This window comes from Tenrec ecaudatus, chromosome 6 (assembly GCF_050624435.1).
Source record: "Tenrec ecaudatus isolate mTenEca1 chromosome 6, mTenEca1.hap1, whole genome shotgun sequence".
NCBI lineage: Eukaryota > Metazoa > Chordata > Mammalia > Afrosoricida > Tenrecidae > Tenrec > Tenrec ecaudatus.
In genome coordinates this window covers 165607945-165622842 of record NC_134535.1, presented here as the reverse complement: position 1 = coordinate 165622842, position 14898 = coordinate 165607945, and the positions used below count along the sequence as shown (strand labels likewise).

At 37.6% G+C, this 14898-nt stretch overlaps 1 protein-coding gene across 1 annotated transcript in view; it reads right to left on the bottom strand.

The window, feature by feature from the left end:
• Positions 1–14898, bottom strand: part of MALRD1 (MAM and LDL receptor class A domain containing 1) — an 836583-nt gene that overhangs the window by 497532 nt on the left and 324153 nt on the right. Inside the window, exon 24 of the mRNA XM_075553413.1 lies at positions 14354–14567. Within this exon, the coding sequence (XP_075409528.1) occupies positions 14354–14567 (214 nt within the window). The remainder of the gene's footprint in view (positions 1–14353; positions 14568–14898) is intronic.

The window sequence follows — 14898 nt, the reverse complement described above, 5'->3', positions numbered from 1 at the left end:
CTCATTTTTTGTTAGTCTGATCATAATAAGAATTTATACTTGAGTATAATGCTGAGTAAAAATATACTTTCATCATATTTGCTTGAATAGTTGAATTTTAATATTTATTCTTAAACTGTCCTTTGAGTACATATTAAATTGTATTTACTATTTATTTAGAAGAACATAAAATTATGTATCTAATTGCCTCAGTTTTTAACATAAGAAGATGTAATTAAAATTTAGGTTTGTCATATTTTGACTAGTAATAAACTTTTATAATTAATACAAATCATGTATTAAATTATCATATTTTCAAACTCCTAAAGTCAACAAAAATGTATGCAATGATTTTTTTATTAAAGTTTTACATTCCATTTGCAAGTATCAATTTCATCATACTGATCATATTTTTACAATTCTCTATGTTGTTATTTGTTTCTGTCTTTTTAAAAATTAGATCAGAAAATCTGATAAAGATATTTTGACATGTGACTCAACAAATGCATTTCCATATGTTTTATACTGCCTTTAATTTAGTTTTTACCACTCTTCTGTCGGCTTTCCATACAGTGTTTTATTTTATGTTGCTATGATACCGTAAGGTATGCCACCAGTATTTCAAATACCAGCAGTGAAATGCAAGGTGGACAGTTTCCACAGAATTCCCAGGCTAAGGACTAGAACAAAAAGAGGAGTAGGTAGTCCACTTCTGAGGGATGAATCCCAGAAAACCTTATGGACACCAGTGGGACACGTTCTGATATAGAGCCAGAATATGGGCTCTTATTAAGTGTAGAAATGCCAAGCATATTCTTCCCTTTTGGTTTTCTAACTCCATGCCGTTGCATATTTAATTGCACATAGAAATTAAAAATGACAGGACAGAAATAAAAGACCAAAAAGAACTGAAAAGAGGATTCTAAAGGGAAGATTGAAAGAGCAAGGTAAAAATGAAATATGCAACTACTTGGAGTTACGAGAGCCAAAAGGGAAGAGCATGCTACATATTTCTCATGCTGAAAGAAGTGAAGAAAAACTTCAAGTCTTGAGTTGAAAAACTCTCTAGGCAAAATGTTGAATGACAAGAGAAGGACAATACTAAAAAAATGGAATTATATATGTATATGTATAAGGACTCACAGGTGACTGTGAATAAAGAATTTGTTGGTATTTAACCAATTAAGGAAGTAGCATACAATAAAGAATCAATGGTATTAAAACAGGAAAAATTCCAAGCTACACTTAATACATTGGAGGAAAAAAAAAACTGGCTCCAGGAACTGACAGATTACCAGCTGAACATTTCAAGCAATAGATATGGCACTAATGGTGACCCCCACTTATGCCAAGAAATTTGGAAAACAGTTACCTGGCCAACAGCCTGGAAGAGATTCCCATTATTACCAATTCCAATGAAAGGTGATTGAATAGAAAGTGAAAATGATCAAATGCTATGAAAAATCCCAAGGAGCCTGAAAGCACTGTCGGGTTCATAACATACTGCTAACCAAAAGGTGTTCAGTTCCAAGTTGCCAGCTGCTGTGAAGGAGAGAGGTGAACATCTGCTCTTATAAAGATCTACAGCCCTCGTATTGTGAATATCACACACAAATAAAATATAGCTACAGATAATTCGAAAGCATTTGGAGCAATATATTGAAATAGAATTTGAATTGCTAGAAATTCAAGCTGGATTTAAAACAGGTCATGGAACAAGGGTTATCATTCTTGGTTCCATATGGATCCTGGCTATAAGCACAGCATCTCAAAAGCATGAATAAAATCTGTGTCCCATGATTATGCAAAGAGAGTTGACTGTGTGGATCACAATAAATTATGAATAACATTGCATATGTGTACATTCATTATCCTCATCATTCTCAAAACATGTATGTAAGGATTGTGATAAGAGTTGTATGAGCTCCCAGTAAAATGATTAAAAAATAAAGATTAGCATTGCAAACAATGGGAATTCCAGAACACTGAGTGGCGCTCTCTTGTGATATGTCTGTAGATCAAGAGGCACTTTCAAAATAGAACAAGTGAAAGCTATGTGGGTGAAAATCAGAATAAAGCAGGCACTAAAGTTATCTCACCATAGTTTATCAATCTATATGCTGAACACATGATTCAAGATGATGGAGAAGTCAGCATTATAATTAGAGGAAAACTGACTAACAACCTGTGATATATATAGATGGCACAATCTTGCTTGCTGAAAGTGCAGTGGACATGAAACTGACAGAGAGCAAACACTACCACCTTCACTACGGTTTACACCTCAACATAAAAACAACAACAACAACAACAACAACACACAAAGTAGCTCACAACTGGAACACTATGCAACATCATTATAAAAAGATCATTATAAACAGATAAAAATTGAAAACTGTCAAGGATTCCATTTTATTTGAATCCATAATAGATTCCATGCGATAGACTTGGGTCAAGTTCGTTGGGCCAGGATTCTTCTATGGTGTCATCAGATGAGTGTTCTGCTGTGAAGCAGTAGATCAGTTGTGGGAAGGTAAGTACCACCTCCTTAATCTTGTCACAATCTTGATATAATCTTGTCACAATCTTGATACAATTTAAGAGAGAGTTTTATTTGGGGGTTGGCCTACAATTAGTAAAGATTGACATAGTGGGGACATGAGCTTACTTCTACTAGATCAGGATCCTGCATCTAGTTCATCCACTTCCTATCACATGACCTGATAATCCCAGGAGCCATCCGCAGACTGCCAAACATGGATTCATTTTATGTGCATGCTCCAGCCTATGGTCCTGCTGCTGCTGCTTTCCTGATTCCTGGTTCATTGGCCTTCACAGCTCCATAGGTTATCAGAGGCTTCCTGCTTAGTATCTGTACCATGAACTTGAATGTGACTAGATTTACCCCTTCTACAACTTTGTGACCCATTTCTTGACATAGATCTCTTTCTATAGACATATCCATGTATGTGTCATTGATTTTGTGTCTTTATACAACTCAGCCACATGCAATTCCCGGGTAATGACAAATGTCATTATTTAAATCCATTGTAAATAATCTCTATAAAGTGTTCAAGAGAGAAGCTGTTACCTTGAGGACTAAAGTGCAGTGCACCCAGGTCATGACATTTTTAATAGCCTCCTGTGCAAAGGCAAAAGCTGGACAACGGATAAGGAAGAGTGAAGAATTGTTGCCTTTGCCTTGTAGCTGTAGTGAAGAATATTGAATAGCCTAGGACTTCTAGAAAAGCATTCCAGCACATTTTGCAAGCTATACAACCAGAGCATACCTTCTATCCTCTGGAGTGCTAGCAGGAACCAGTTGCTGCAGAAAACCCTCATGTGTGGTAAAATCGAGGGTCAACAAAAGAAAGATGATGCTCAAGAAGATAGATAGATTGACACAGTGGCTACAACAACAAGCTCAAATCGGGCCACACTTGTGAGAACGGCAGTGTTTCCCCTGATTGTACATATGGTCAGAACATCAGGGACTACACTTCACAGTGCCACCATGCTTAGTTACTGTTTACTTAATATTGTCAACATATTGTAATTATTCATTGATTAATAAATGTTCTCATTTTAATTCTATTAAGTTTTTGCTGTTTAAATATTGTATTAGTCTATGTACTTTAAATAAACAAATCTACAGAAATGCATGTATAAGAGAAAGTTTTACATAACGGGTAAGTGCACATCAAGAAAACATCCCAACCCAGTGCTGTCCAAGCCCACAAGTCCGACATTAGCCCATATGTCCAACATCAATCCAAAAATCCTCCTCCATCTCACAAAACAGACATGATGATGTCGGCTGCAGCCGGAAAGCCAAAGCAGTGAGCATGTAAGCATCTCAGCGCTGGCAGGGGTCTCCACACGGCTGCTCCAGCACACAGGGCTGCATCGGGGTAGGTCCATGAGGCTTCTCCTCAGGGATATCTTGCAGGAAGTGAGACTTGCCAGCTGAAGCAGGGAACTGGCTAAGGCAGCTGCACCCTGGTGCAACCATCACAAAGCAAGAGACCTGAGAACTCAAAAGGAGAGGCTCACTGAGCCATTTATCCCTCCACCCTTCAATTAACCCCACATGAGTTTATTGGCCAGGTTGGCATAATAAACTAACTACCTCAAATATTTTTATCCATGAAAAGTATCTTTTAACCTAAACTATATTATGTTTTTGTCTTCTTATTATCACTTATGTATATATTTCACTTCCATTTTCTGCTGTATTTCTTACTTCCACTAAAAAAAATTTGTCCTAGTAAACTTTCCTGGATTCTCAGAAAAATCTTCAGTTTTATTCTCTTTACTCCGTCTTTTAAATGTGTTTTCTTAAAAATTCTTCATGAACTATATTTGTTTTTCTGTTAAGCTTCTTTGTTTTATCCAAATCATGCTATTTTTTTCATTTTTCTCTTCTCCCTTATGGCCTTCTAATGAGTTTTCACACAAGTTATAACATCATTTACATAATATTTGGGATGCATAGCATAGCTTTTGATTTTTCTGGTGATTATAATCAATACATTTCAGAAGAGATATATCCCATTGGTGTTCTCATATTTTTGTTTTTCTTGTTCTACTTTAATATTAGACAATATCCCAGAGCTGTTCTTTGGCTTTTCTGTGGATTATTCAATATTAGATGCCTTCTTAGATGAATACCTAGAGGTGATGCACTCCTCAGAGTCCAATTTTCAGTTCATGGAAGATTATAACCAGTGTAATCTTTCTGCCCAATCCTGTGACTCTCTAATCAATGAGATACAATACAATCACAACACCAGCACTGAAACAAACCAATAAATCAACCTTCCTGTACTGGCATCTCTTTCAATGATCTTACTGACTGTATCCCTTACAACTTATCTCTGTTTTTCAACCACAAAGAACAATCCTCACAAATCCTCTCAGAAATAAAATATGCATAAATCCCTTTGTCCTTTTCTATCATGGAGTGGCTTGTTTCAAGACAAAAGTACCAGGAGATAAAGGGAAAGTAAATAGTTCTCTTTCTGTGATTAAAATGTAAGTAAGTAATTCCTTAAATTTTAGTGACTAATTTTGGTTTCTGTAAAAAAAAAAATCCAAAATGTTTCTATTTACCAGTTTAATTCAGCTGGTTCAATGGGAAAGTATACACCCTCATGGATTTCCTTTACTATGATCTTAGAATGTAGTATTACAAAAGAAATATAACGTTTGAGATTGATTGCAAAGTATAAACATCATCCTTCATTGAAACCTAAATGTTACATCCATATTTTAACTGGTTGAACTGTTTTCTTTTTATCCTCTTCAAGTCTATGATTCTTTGATTCTAGAATACTAATTATTTAAACTTGGCATCACATTATGTAAAATATTTTTAATTTATATATTTATAAATGTAATCTAAAGCTGTATCTATTTATAAAAGTATCTTCCTTATTTAATTACATGGCCTAATCAATCAAATGCAATTATCAAAGATAAAAAAGAAAAATACAAATAGAATATTTTAGGAATGAAACAGAGGACATCACTACAGACACTAAGGACAGAACTACAACTCTGAGGAAGAACTACAGAAAACCCATCATGCATACATTTCATAACTTAGATGAAATGGATCAATACTTTGAAGAAAGAGAAATTCATCCAATATAATGCATATAGGAGGAATAATTCAAAAACTATTAAAAACATTGAAACCATAATGTTTAGAACACTTGAAAATGAAATTTTTAAGCCCATATGGTTTCACTGGAGAATTCCACAAAATGTTTAAAGCAGAAATAAAGACTTAGAACAAAAGTCTCTGCTGGCAGATAACATGATAATTGACATGGAATTTCCAAAGAATATACCAAAAATATCTGACAACTAATAAATAATCCAGCAATGTCATATGACAGCATATAAAAGTTGATACTTATTTTAAAACAAAAAGTTTAAAAAAGTAATATCATTTGCTAATGATCATTTGATGACCTCACCGGAAACTTCTAAAATAGGCATTTTCTTAATCAGTGTAAGGAGTCATAACCTTCTCAACATTTTCTAAACTGTGTTTTACAGAATAATAGTTCTATCAGGATTCTATTATTTTTTTATACAAAAAGGAGCTGGGACTTGGGAAATTAAGAAAAGCCCTTTATTAAGTACCAATCTTTTGAAAACTTTCAATACATGCTTCATATTAAACATTTAGGAAAATGACTTATTTTATAACTAATCCAGAGAAGCCACATGCATACACCCTTTTCTACTGATGACTGAGAAAATATTCCCATACCTAGGTCAATTAAAACACGGATTTAGTGGAAGCAGGGGTACAGTAGATAACTTTTAGAGAGACAGCACAAACTTTCTAAACCTGTCATTCAGCTGCTGCTTGTACTAATGAATCCTTGAAGTCCACAGAAAGCCTGACTTATGAACATGATGTCACTTGACTTACTTTTCAACGTAATCTCCCAAAAAACCCAAAATCTATTAATCACGCATGGTTAATAAACCATGTGCTAACACATGTGATGTGTTACTTTCACAAAGCCTTCCTGTGGGTTAGGATTTATAGATGTCTAAATTATCTCAGATACCCCCCACCCCACCCCACACACACACACAACACACACAAGTGCTTTGCTTGTTTTGAAACTCTCAATAAGTAAATGTCTATGTACTGATCTCTTTTATACTAAACTAGGATTTCTGAAATCTTGCTGGCCTATCTCAAGTTTGTTTTTGTTTGTGATTCTGTTTTCCCTCAGGACCACAGCTGTTAGAGGAAGCCAATGTTGATGAAGTAAATAAATGGAAAGGAAATGAGGTAATAAGACATTAGGAATGCAATTATTAAATACACAAATGTTTGCTTTGAGTAGACAATGTATGATTACCGGCTGAGACCACTACTTATCTGCGTTTTTCAGCTTCCTGGAAGATGCACCCTAGTGCAACGTTGCCCATTTATTGTGGCACAAAACAATTTTACATTCATTTTTGCCACAACTAAGAGAACATTTTTATTTGGCAAATATTTCAGATGGAGCATTGAACTGAGTGTGGTTGAGATGTAGCATGTAATCTTGCTGCAAGTAAAAAAATTAATAGACACAGCTTAATATCAAAACAGAGATGATTCTCCCTTAAAAGTCATGTCTTTACTAGAATATGAAAGAAGTATGCTGAAACAAATGAGAAAGGGAAGTCAGGGCAGTAGTAAACAAGTCAGTTTAAAAACAAACAAACAAATGCAGTGTGCATTAAAATTAATGAGTTTATGGGATATTATATATATAATTTCCCATAAACTATATATGAAATACTGTTACTGATACTTTTATATTACAGAAAAGACTGTCTCAATTAAGGAACCTTCGTGGTTCTTTGGTACCCTGGTGAAATAGTGGGTTATAAGTTGGGCTTCTAACCAAAAGGTCGGTAGTTTGGGTCCACCAGCTGCTCCTCAGAAGATAAATGAGGCTTTCTACTCCTTTAAGGATTTAGCATCTGAGAAACCCACAGGACAGTTCTCTGTCTTATTGGGTTGCTATAAGTCTGAATCAACTCAATAGCACTGAGTTTGGGTTTAATTCCACTCTTCAAGATAAAGCTTAGGCTGTCTGTTCCCAGAAGAATCCACTCTCTGCCTGTGAAACCTGAACAAGGCAGTTCTACTCTATCCTATAGAGTCACCATGCCAGATTCAACTTAATGGCAATGAGTTTAGTGGCTTCGCAGATTAGACACTGGTCTGCTAATGGTAACACTTGTGGTTCAAATCCACCAGTTGCTCCATAGGGGAAACCCAAGCCTACAAAATATATGGTCATGGTTGCCTTTGTTTTGTGTAATTATCTGTATAGGGAAACTTGGATGCGTGGAATCACCAAAGCAGTAGCTGGGATGATGATTACCGGGGGACACAGAAGGGAGGCAAAAGAAATGTTTACCACAAAGAAGAGAAGGTTCCAGAGTTGATCTTGGCAGTGATCACCTAGCCCTTCTTCATATGAAGAGAGGCCCGGTGGCATAGTGCTTATGCATTGGGCTGCTAACTGCAAAGTCAGCAGTTCAAAACCACCATCCGATTGGTGGGCTAAGAAGGGGCTTTCTACTCTCTAAAGAACTACAGTTTTGGGAACTCCCAGAAACAGTTCTACCCTGTCCTGTAAGGTCAAGGCGAGTCGATACAAACTCGGTAACTGACCTTTTTTTCCTGTATATGATTAAGATACTGAAAGGTGTGATATGTTAATTATAGCTTATGGTTTTTTTTAAAAAAGATTTACACCAGGGGTGTGTATGGTTGATGTGAATCAGGATCTACCCCACGACAGTGAGGTGTTTTGGTTTCACTGACTCCGTTTTTGCTGAATTGACTAATAATGCTTTCCAATTTCATTTCTTTATCTTTAGTTCCTTCTAATATACAACGTGCAGTAGGCTTTTTAAACCTTCGCTTAAATGATGATGTCTCAATGAGGCGCTGTCAGAGAGATCCTTTCTGAAATTTTCTGTCCCACAGCTCCTGCTTCATTTTTAGCCAGAACACTTATTACCACAAAACACATTGCATGATTTTACTTATTTTATTTCTGTGTTTAAGTTATCACTACTATCCATCCAGAAGGGATGTGCTGCAAGTGTGGGAATTCTGATGGTATTATTCATTATATTATCCCGTGTAACAGAACAAAACGTAGTACAGAGTAGATGCTCAAGAAACCTTTGCTGAGCGAATAAAGGAATATTTTAAAAGGTGTCAACATCTACAACAAATTGCATTGTGTAACCAAATACATATCTGTAACTCATAAATTTTATATGAATATAATTAAATTATTCAACCTCAGCAAGAAATTATATTAGGGTGATTCAAGAAGTTCATGGAAAAATGCAATTAAAAATAAAGAAAAATTTCCATGAACTACTTGAATCCCTGTCACATACAGATATGTTGTTAAAGTGTGAAGACTAACATAATAAAGATGACCAACTATTGCCAATGATTAAAATCATCTTTCCATGTATGTTGATAAAACAACAAAGAATAAAAGCACAGCTCTCCTTTTAGAGCAGGAAGTTTTCTCTAAAATAAGTATTGTCTGAATGACTTGAGTGCTTCTCACATTTTAATGCACTTATCAATCACTTAAGAATCGTATTAAAAATTAGTAAGTCTGCATGGGAGAATGGACATGAAATTTTGCATTTCTAACAATGCAAATGCTGATGCTGATTGGCTATGGATGAAGATGTAAGCAACAATGTTTAAATAATTTTCCAGAAGTATTAAATTATATACTCATTTGATTAATAAAAGAAATAATATCAGACACATTTTCCGCCCAATAGGAAATAAATGCATTTAAATACAGATTATTTTGAATTTACCTCATGAGACTAATACTACCCTGCGGGGGAATAGTTGTTTGCTCCTTAAGCAAATGGGACAGGACTGACAACTTCCATGGTTCCTGGTCCATGGCAGAATGCTGATGGCTCAGCATGGGAGCTGATGCAGCAATGGCTGGCCTGCCTCTGCCTGAGACACACTGGTCTCCTGTTCCCTGACTGAAGCTGCAGAGGCAGCTTATTAATTACTTAATTTCCTCCGCTCATTCCCGCCTCCTGTGTGTGAAAAACTTCCTGTGTATTAATGCTTCTTTGTAAACCAAAGTGTGAGCATCCTTTTGTGTAAATCTGTCATGTGGTGTATGCAGTGTGCAGGGAACGTATGTAAGCCTACACCTAATACAGTTCAGATGTATCCACCTTATACTACTGAATAGTTCCACCTTCTCTCCTTCCAGTGCTGATCTTCCATGTCTTTCTCTGTATTTTTCCTAAGAGTATTTACCATCTTTTGAAAAACTATATACTTTACTTAACATATACGTATATACATAGCAAGTATTCATTGCTAAACAAGATAGAGAAGAAACATTTTCTTATTAATATATATTCTTGTGGTAAACCATGTATATATAAATATATAAAAGTACATGCACTATATATGTTGTGTATATATATATGGGTGTATATATGTGTATACATGTATATGTGTCTATATTCATTGTATATATGTAAATGTGTGCATATGTGTGTATATATGTATATATACACACATATTTTGGTTTACCACAAGAATATATGTTCATGAGGAAAGATATCTTCTCTATTTTATTTAGTAATGGATACTAGGTAGCGCAACATCTGATAAATACATGTTAATTTAATTTGATATTTATGTCCTATTTATTCATGACAAGGTTGTGAAAGTTGTATCACTCTTTTCAAATCCTATTTTGGAATTGTGATCTATTTCATTAACTTGGAATATTAGTTATTAAATTTCTAGGTTTTAATTTAATCATTTTAAGAATATATACCTTTCTTTAAATCTTGGTTTAATTCTGCAGATTTTGTTATACATCATGTTGAATATTTTCTATTCATTTTTATTGGATTTTCTATTGTTAGATTCTGTTTATGTGTTTTAGGATAATTAGCTATTTAAAATTTGCTTCTTCTAAGAAATCGGTTCTTCTAAAGCACATTCTTAAAATTTATTTCTGTCCAAATTCAAATGACATATTCTGTGTCTTGTTAACCTACTGAAAATGATGAAAATGTGCTTTAATACTTAAAAATTAATCATTGTTCACTTGTGAATTACACTATGTGTGTTTGAAAAATTGGATATGCACAGTTTATAAATGTAGTACGATATACTCCCATTAGGTAGAGATCACCAATTATGCTGCTGAAATATCCTCTATGTTTGCTAATCACAGTTAAAATTAACTTATTGGTAGTAAGCTTGAGTGAGTCTCAGTTATATATCAACAACAAAGTTGCTAGTTGTTGTGTGGTAGTGTTTAGACATTCTTGACAGTGACCCTATCTACAGTTGATCAATCAGGCTCATGTCTCACCATTATTTTGTTTCAATCAGTGTTATGTTTTGCCCATTGTTGTGTCAATTCCCATCTTTAAGGGTTATTCTCAATACAAGGAAGAAAAGGGTAGAGGGGTCATAGGGCATTAATCCACCCAAGGGGAGGGTATTGTTTATATCTCCACAGGGAAAGTGGGACCAGACTTCAACCCAGTGTCGCAAGGTGTGAATGCAATATCCCGGCATGGAGGAGGGAACCGGTGGAGAGGTCTGGGAGGCTGGCCCCAGCACCATAAATTAAGTGGATTCCTGCCCCTCCCCCGAAAAGAATTTGTTCCAAAGGACGACATTGAATCTGCAGCTATGGGAGATGGACATATTTGATCAGAGCACACGGGAGCAGATGAAGGGGCAGGAGGAGAGAGTGGAGCACAGCCTGGCCCACCAGGCCGTGATGATGATGTTCCTGAGTAGAGCAGCCAGTCCACAGAGAGAACAACATGTCTGGCCCTACTATGAGACATGATGCCCCTCAGTGACTAAGGGCGATACAGGGGACAGCACCGGAGACACAGTGTGGGAATTGCACCTGACCTGATCCCACCACATCGAGGCAAATCACTGGGGGAGTGCAGCGGAACAGCAAGGGAATGGAGTGGCAAGGTCCCCAGGGAATGCTGAAAGTGGACTTTGGGGCCAGGGCGTGGTGCCCCAACAGACTGGACTGGAAAACGCTCCTAAGGGCCAGCAAACGATCCCTGAACTAACTACAAGCTTTTCTCTTGTGAACTGTTTTGTTCTGTTCTTTTTCAGTGGTTTGTTTTGGTTGTTTTGTTGTCTGGTTGTATACTGTTGCTTTGTTTTCCTCTGTCTAGTTTTCGTGCATGTTAGTGACTCCACAGGTCTGTCTGAATAGGACAGGCTGGATGAACTATCTGGAGGAAAAACAACGGGACCGACAGTTCCGGGGGGACTTAGGGTGGGGGGGGTAGGGGGGGTAAGGAAGTGGTGTTAACAATCCCAGGGACAAGGGAAAAACATGGGACCCCAAATGGTAGAGAAGGGGGAGTGGCAGGCCTGGTGGGAAATGATCAAGGGTAAGGTTGCTTAGAGAAGAGGTATACTCTAGCCCAGGTGGCGATGAAGCATGGTAGTAGGGCAGGAGGAAGGTCAGGGGAGATGGAGGAAAGAGCTAGGAGTCAAAGGGCATTCATGGAGGTCTAGACAAAGACATGTACATGCAAATATATATAGGAGGATGGGGAAATCGATCTATGTGTCTATATTTATAGGTCAAGTATTAAGGTGGCGGAAGGACCTTGGGCCTCTACTCAAACACTCCTTCAATGCATGAATACCTTCTTTTATTAAATTGGAACTCTATGATGCTCACTCTCCCGACACAACGGCTGGAGCCAAAGTGGGTGAACAAGTAAATGTGGTGAAGAAAGCTGATGGTGCCCGGCTATCAAAAGAGATAGTGACTGGGGTCTTAAAGGCTTGAAGATAAACAAGCGGCCATCTAGCTCAGAAGCAACAAAGTCCACATGGAAGAACACACCAGCCTGTGTGATCAAGTGGTCCCAAAGGGATCAGTTACCAGGCATCAAAGAACAAAAAATCATATCATTGACTGCACACCTCCATGATAGGATCGCTGAAGACAAATGGGTGCATAAGCAAATGTGGTGAAGAAAGCTGATGGTGCCCGGCTATCAAAAGAGATAGTGTCTGGGGTCTTAAAGGCTTGAAGGTGAACAAGCGGCCATCTAGCTCAGAAGCAAATAAGCCCACATGGAAGAAGCACACCGGCCAGTGCGATCACGAGGTGCCCAAGGGACCAGGTATAAGGCATCATGCAAAAAAAAAAGATATAAGTGTGTGTATGTGTGTGTATATATGTGTATATTCATATATGTATGTGTATATATGTATATATATATCACATTAAATGAAGGGGGAAGTGCAGAGTGGAGACCCAAGGCCCAAGTGTCGGCCAATGGAGATCCCCTCATAGAGGGGTTTAGGAGAGGAGATAGGTTAATTAGAGTGTGAGGTAGTATCGATGAAGAACACAGCTTTCCCCCGGATCCTGGATGCTTCCTCCCCCCAACTACCATGATCCGAATTCTACCTTGCAGGGCTGGATAGGACAGAGGCTGTACACTGGTACATATGAGGGTTGGAGGTATAGGGAATCCAGGGTGGATGATACCTTCAGGACCAAGGGTGTGAGGGACGATGCTGGGAGAGTGGAGGGTGAGTGGGTTGGAAAGGGGGAACTGATTACAAGGATCCACATGTGACCTCTTCCCTGGGAGAGGGACAGCAGAGAAGGGGGGAAGGGAGACTCCGGATAGGGCAAGATATGACAAAATAACGATGTATAAATTACCAAGGGCATATGAGGGAGGGGGTAATGGGGAGGGAGGGGGAAAAAAAAAAGAGGACCTGATACAAGGGGCTTAAGTGGAGAGCAAATGCCTTGAGAATGATTGGGGCAGGGAATGTATGGATGTGCTTTATACAATTGATGTATGTATATGTATGGATTGTGGTAAGAGTTGTTTGAGTCCCTAATAAAATGTAAAAGAAGAAAAGAGAAAAAAATGATTAGGGCAAAGACTGTACAGATGTGCTTTATACAATTGATGTATGTATATGTATGAACTGTAAAAAGAATTGTATCAGCCCCAATAAATTGTTAAAATAAAAAAAATAAATTAAAAAAAGATATATTAAAAATAAATAAATAAATACTGAGGTGTCATGTGTTCACCTCACTAGAGTCACCAAAATCTACTTTACAAAGCTTTCTGATATCTTTATGGCAGCAGAAAACCTCAGTGTTCTCCCTCCAGGTGACTGGTAGATTCAAACCTCTGAACTTCTGGTTACCAGCTCAACATATAGCCCACAACACCATGAGGGACCTTGGAGATATTTTAGTAGATTTTGTTCATTATGAGCTGACTTGCTCCAACACAAATGCATATCTGACATGCATCTACTGGAGCAGATAACTTGGTCTATTTTACATATTATCTAGGTATTGATAGCATTTTTAATGACATCACACATCAGACAGTGATATGAAAGATTGAAAATTCTCTGAAAGGCATTAATGCACAGTCCCACAAACCCCGCATGAATTAGTTTTCTACAGATGTTGTGCTTGTCGTTTTCCAAAAAAATGTCTTTCATGTGAATTACACTTGTAAACGCTCTGCCTGTCTCCGAAGACACCCGTTTTCCAGTTAATTTCCAAATACTTCACCCACACAAAGCCAACTGGCTTTAAATGTATTACTGTCCTAAATGAAACATTGCAAAGGACAGAAGAATGTATTAGTCAAACTGCTATAAATGGCCGGTACTAAAATACTCACACTGTGCCTGTTTGAGCAACAGACATGGCAGCAGATAAGCATGTGAGTCATACATGCCACAGTCAGGAAACAGAACCCCGTTACTTACTGCACACGAAAGACGTTTCATCTGAGTTGTCAGCGCAGTCGTTCACAAAATCACACAGCTTGTCCTGGGGGATGCAGTGCTTGTTGGCGCACGTGAACTCCCAGGCAGTACATTTTCTGCCTGGGCTAAGCAAGGGGGAGCAATCTTGAAAGGAGACATCGTCCAGGGCCACATCGCCAATGTAACTGATGCCACGTTTTGCCCTGAAGACAATCTTAACATTCAAAACAAGAGCAAAAAACTGATTTCAGTTGCATTCTGCATCAAGTAGATAAAAACTTGCAGCCAATACTAAATGTAGCACATTGACACTGATTCTGATAAAATGCCCCAGAGTGAATCTGCCCGAGGACACTTGACGGTCATCTAAAATCTGTGTCATCTTGGAATCCTATGACTGTAGGTAAGCCATTACTATGGCCCCCTGTCTAGGTTTCTAGGAAAGTGGTTGAAATCACCAATCATTCCTGCTGACTCAGTCAGCTCTCAGATCCTGACTACGCCCTGCTGGTGGAAGCAGGAGCCAGCCAATAAGATGACAGAAA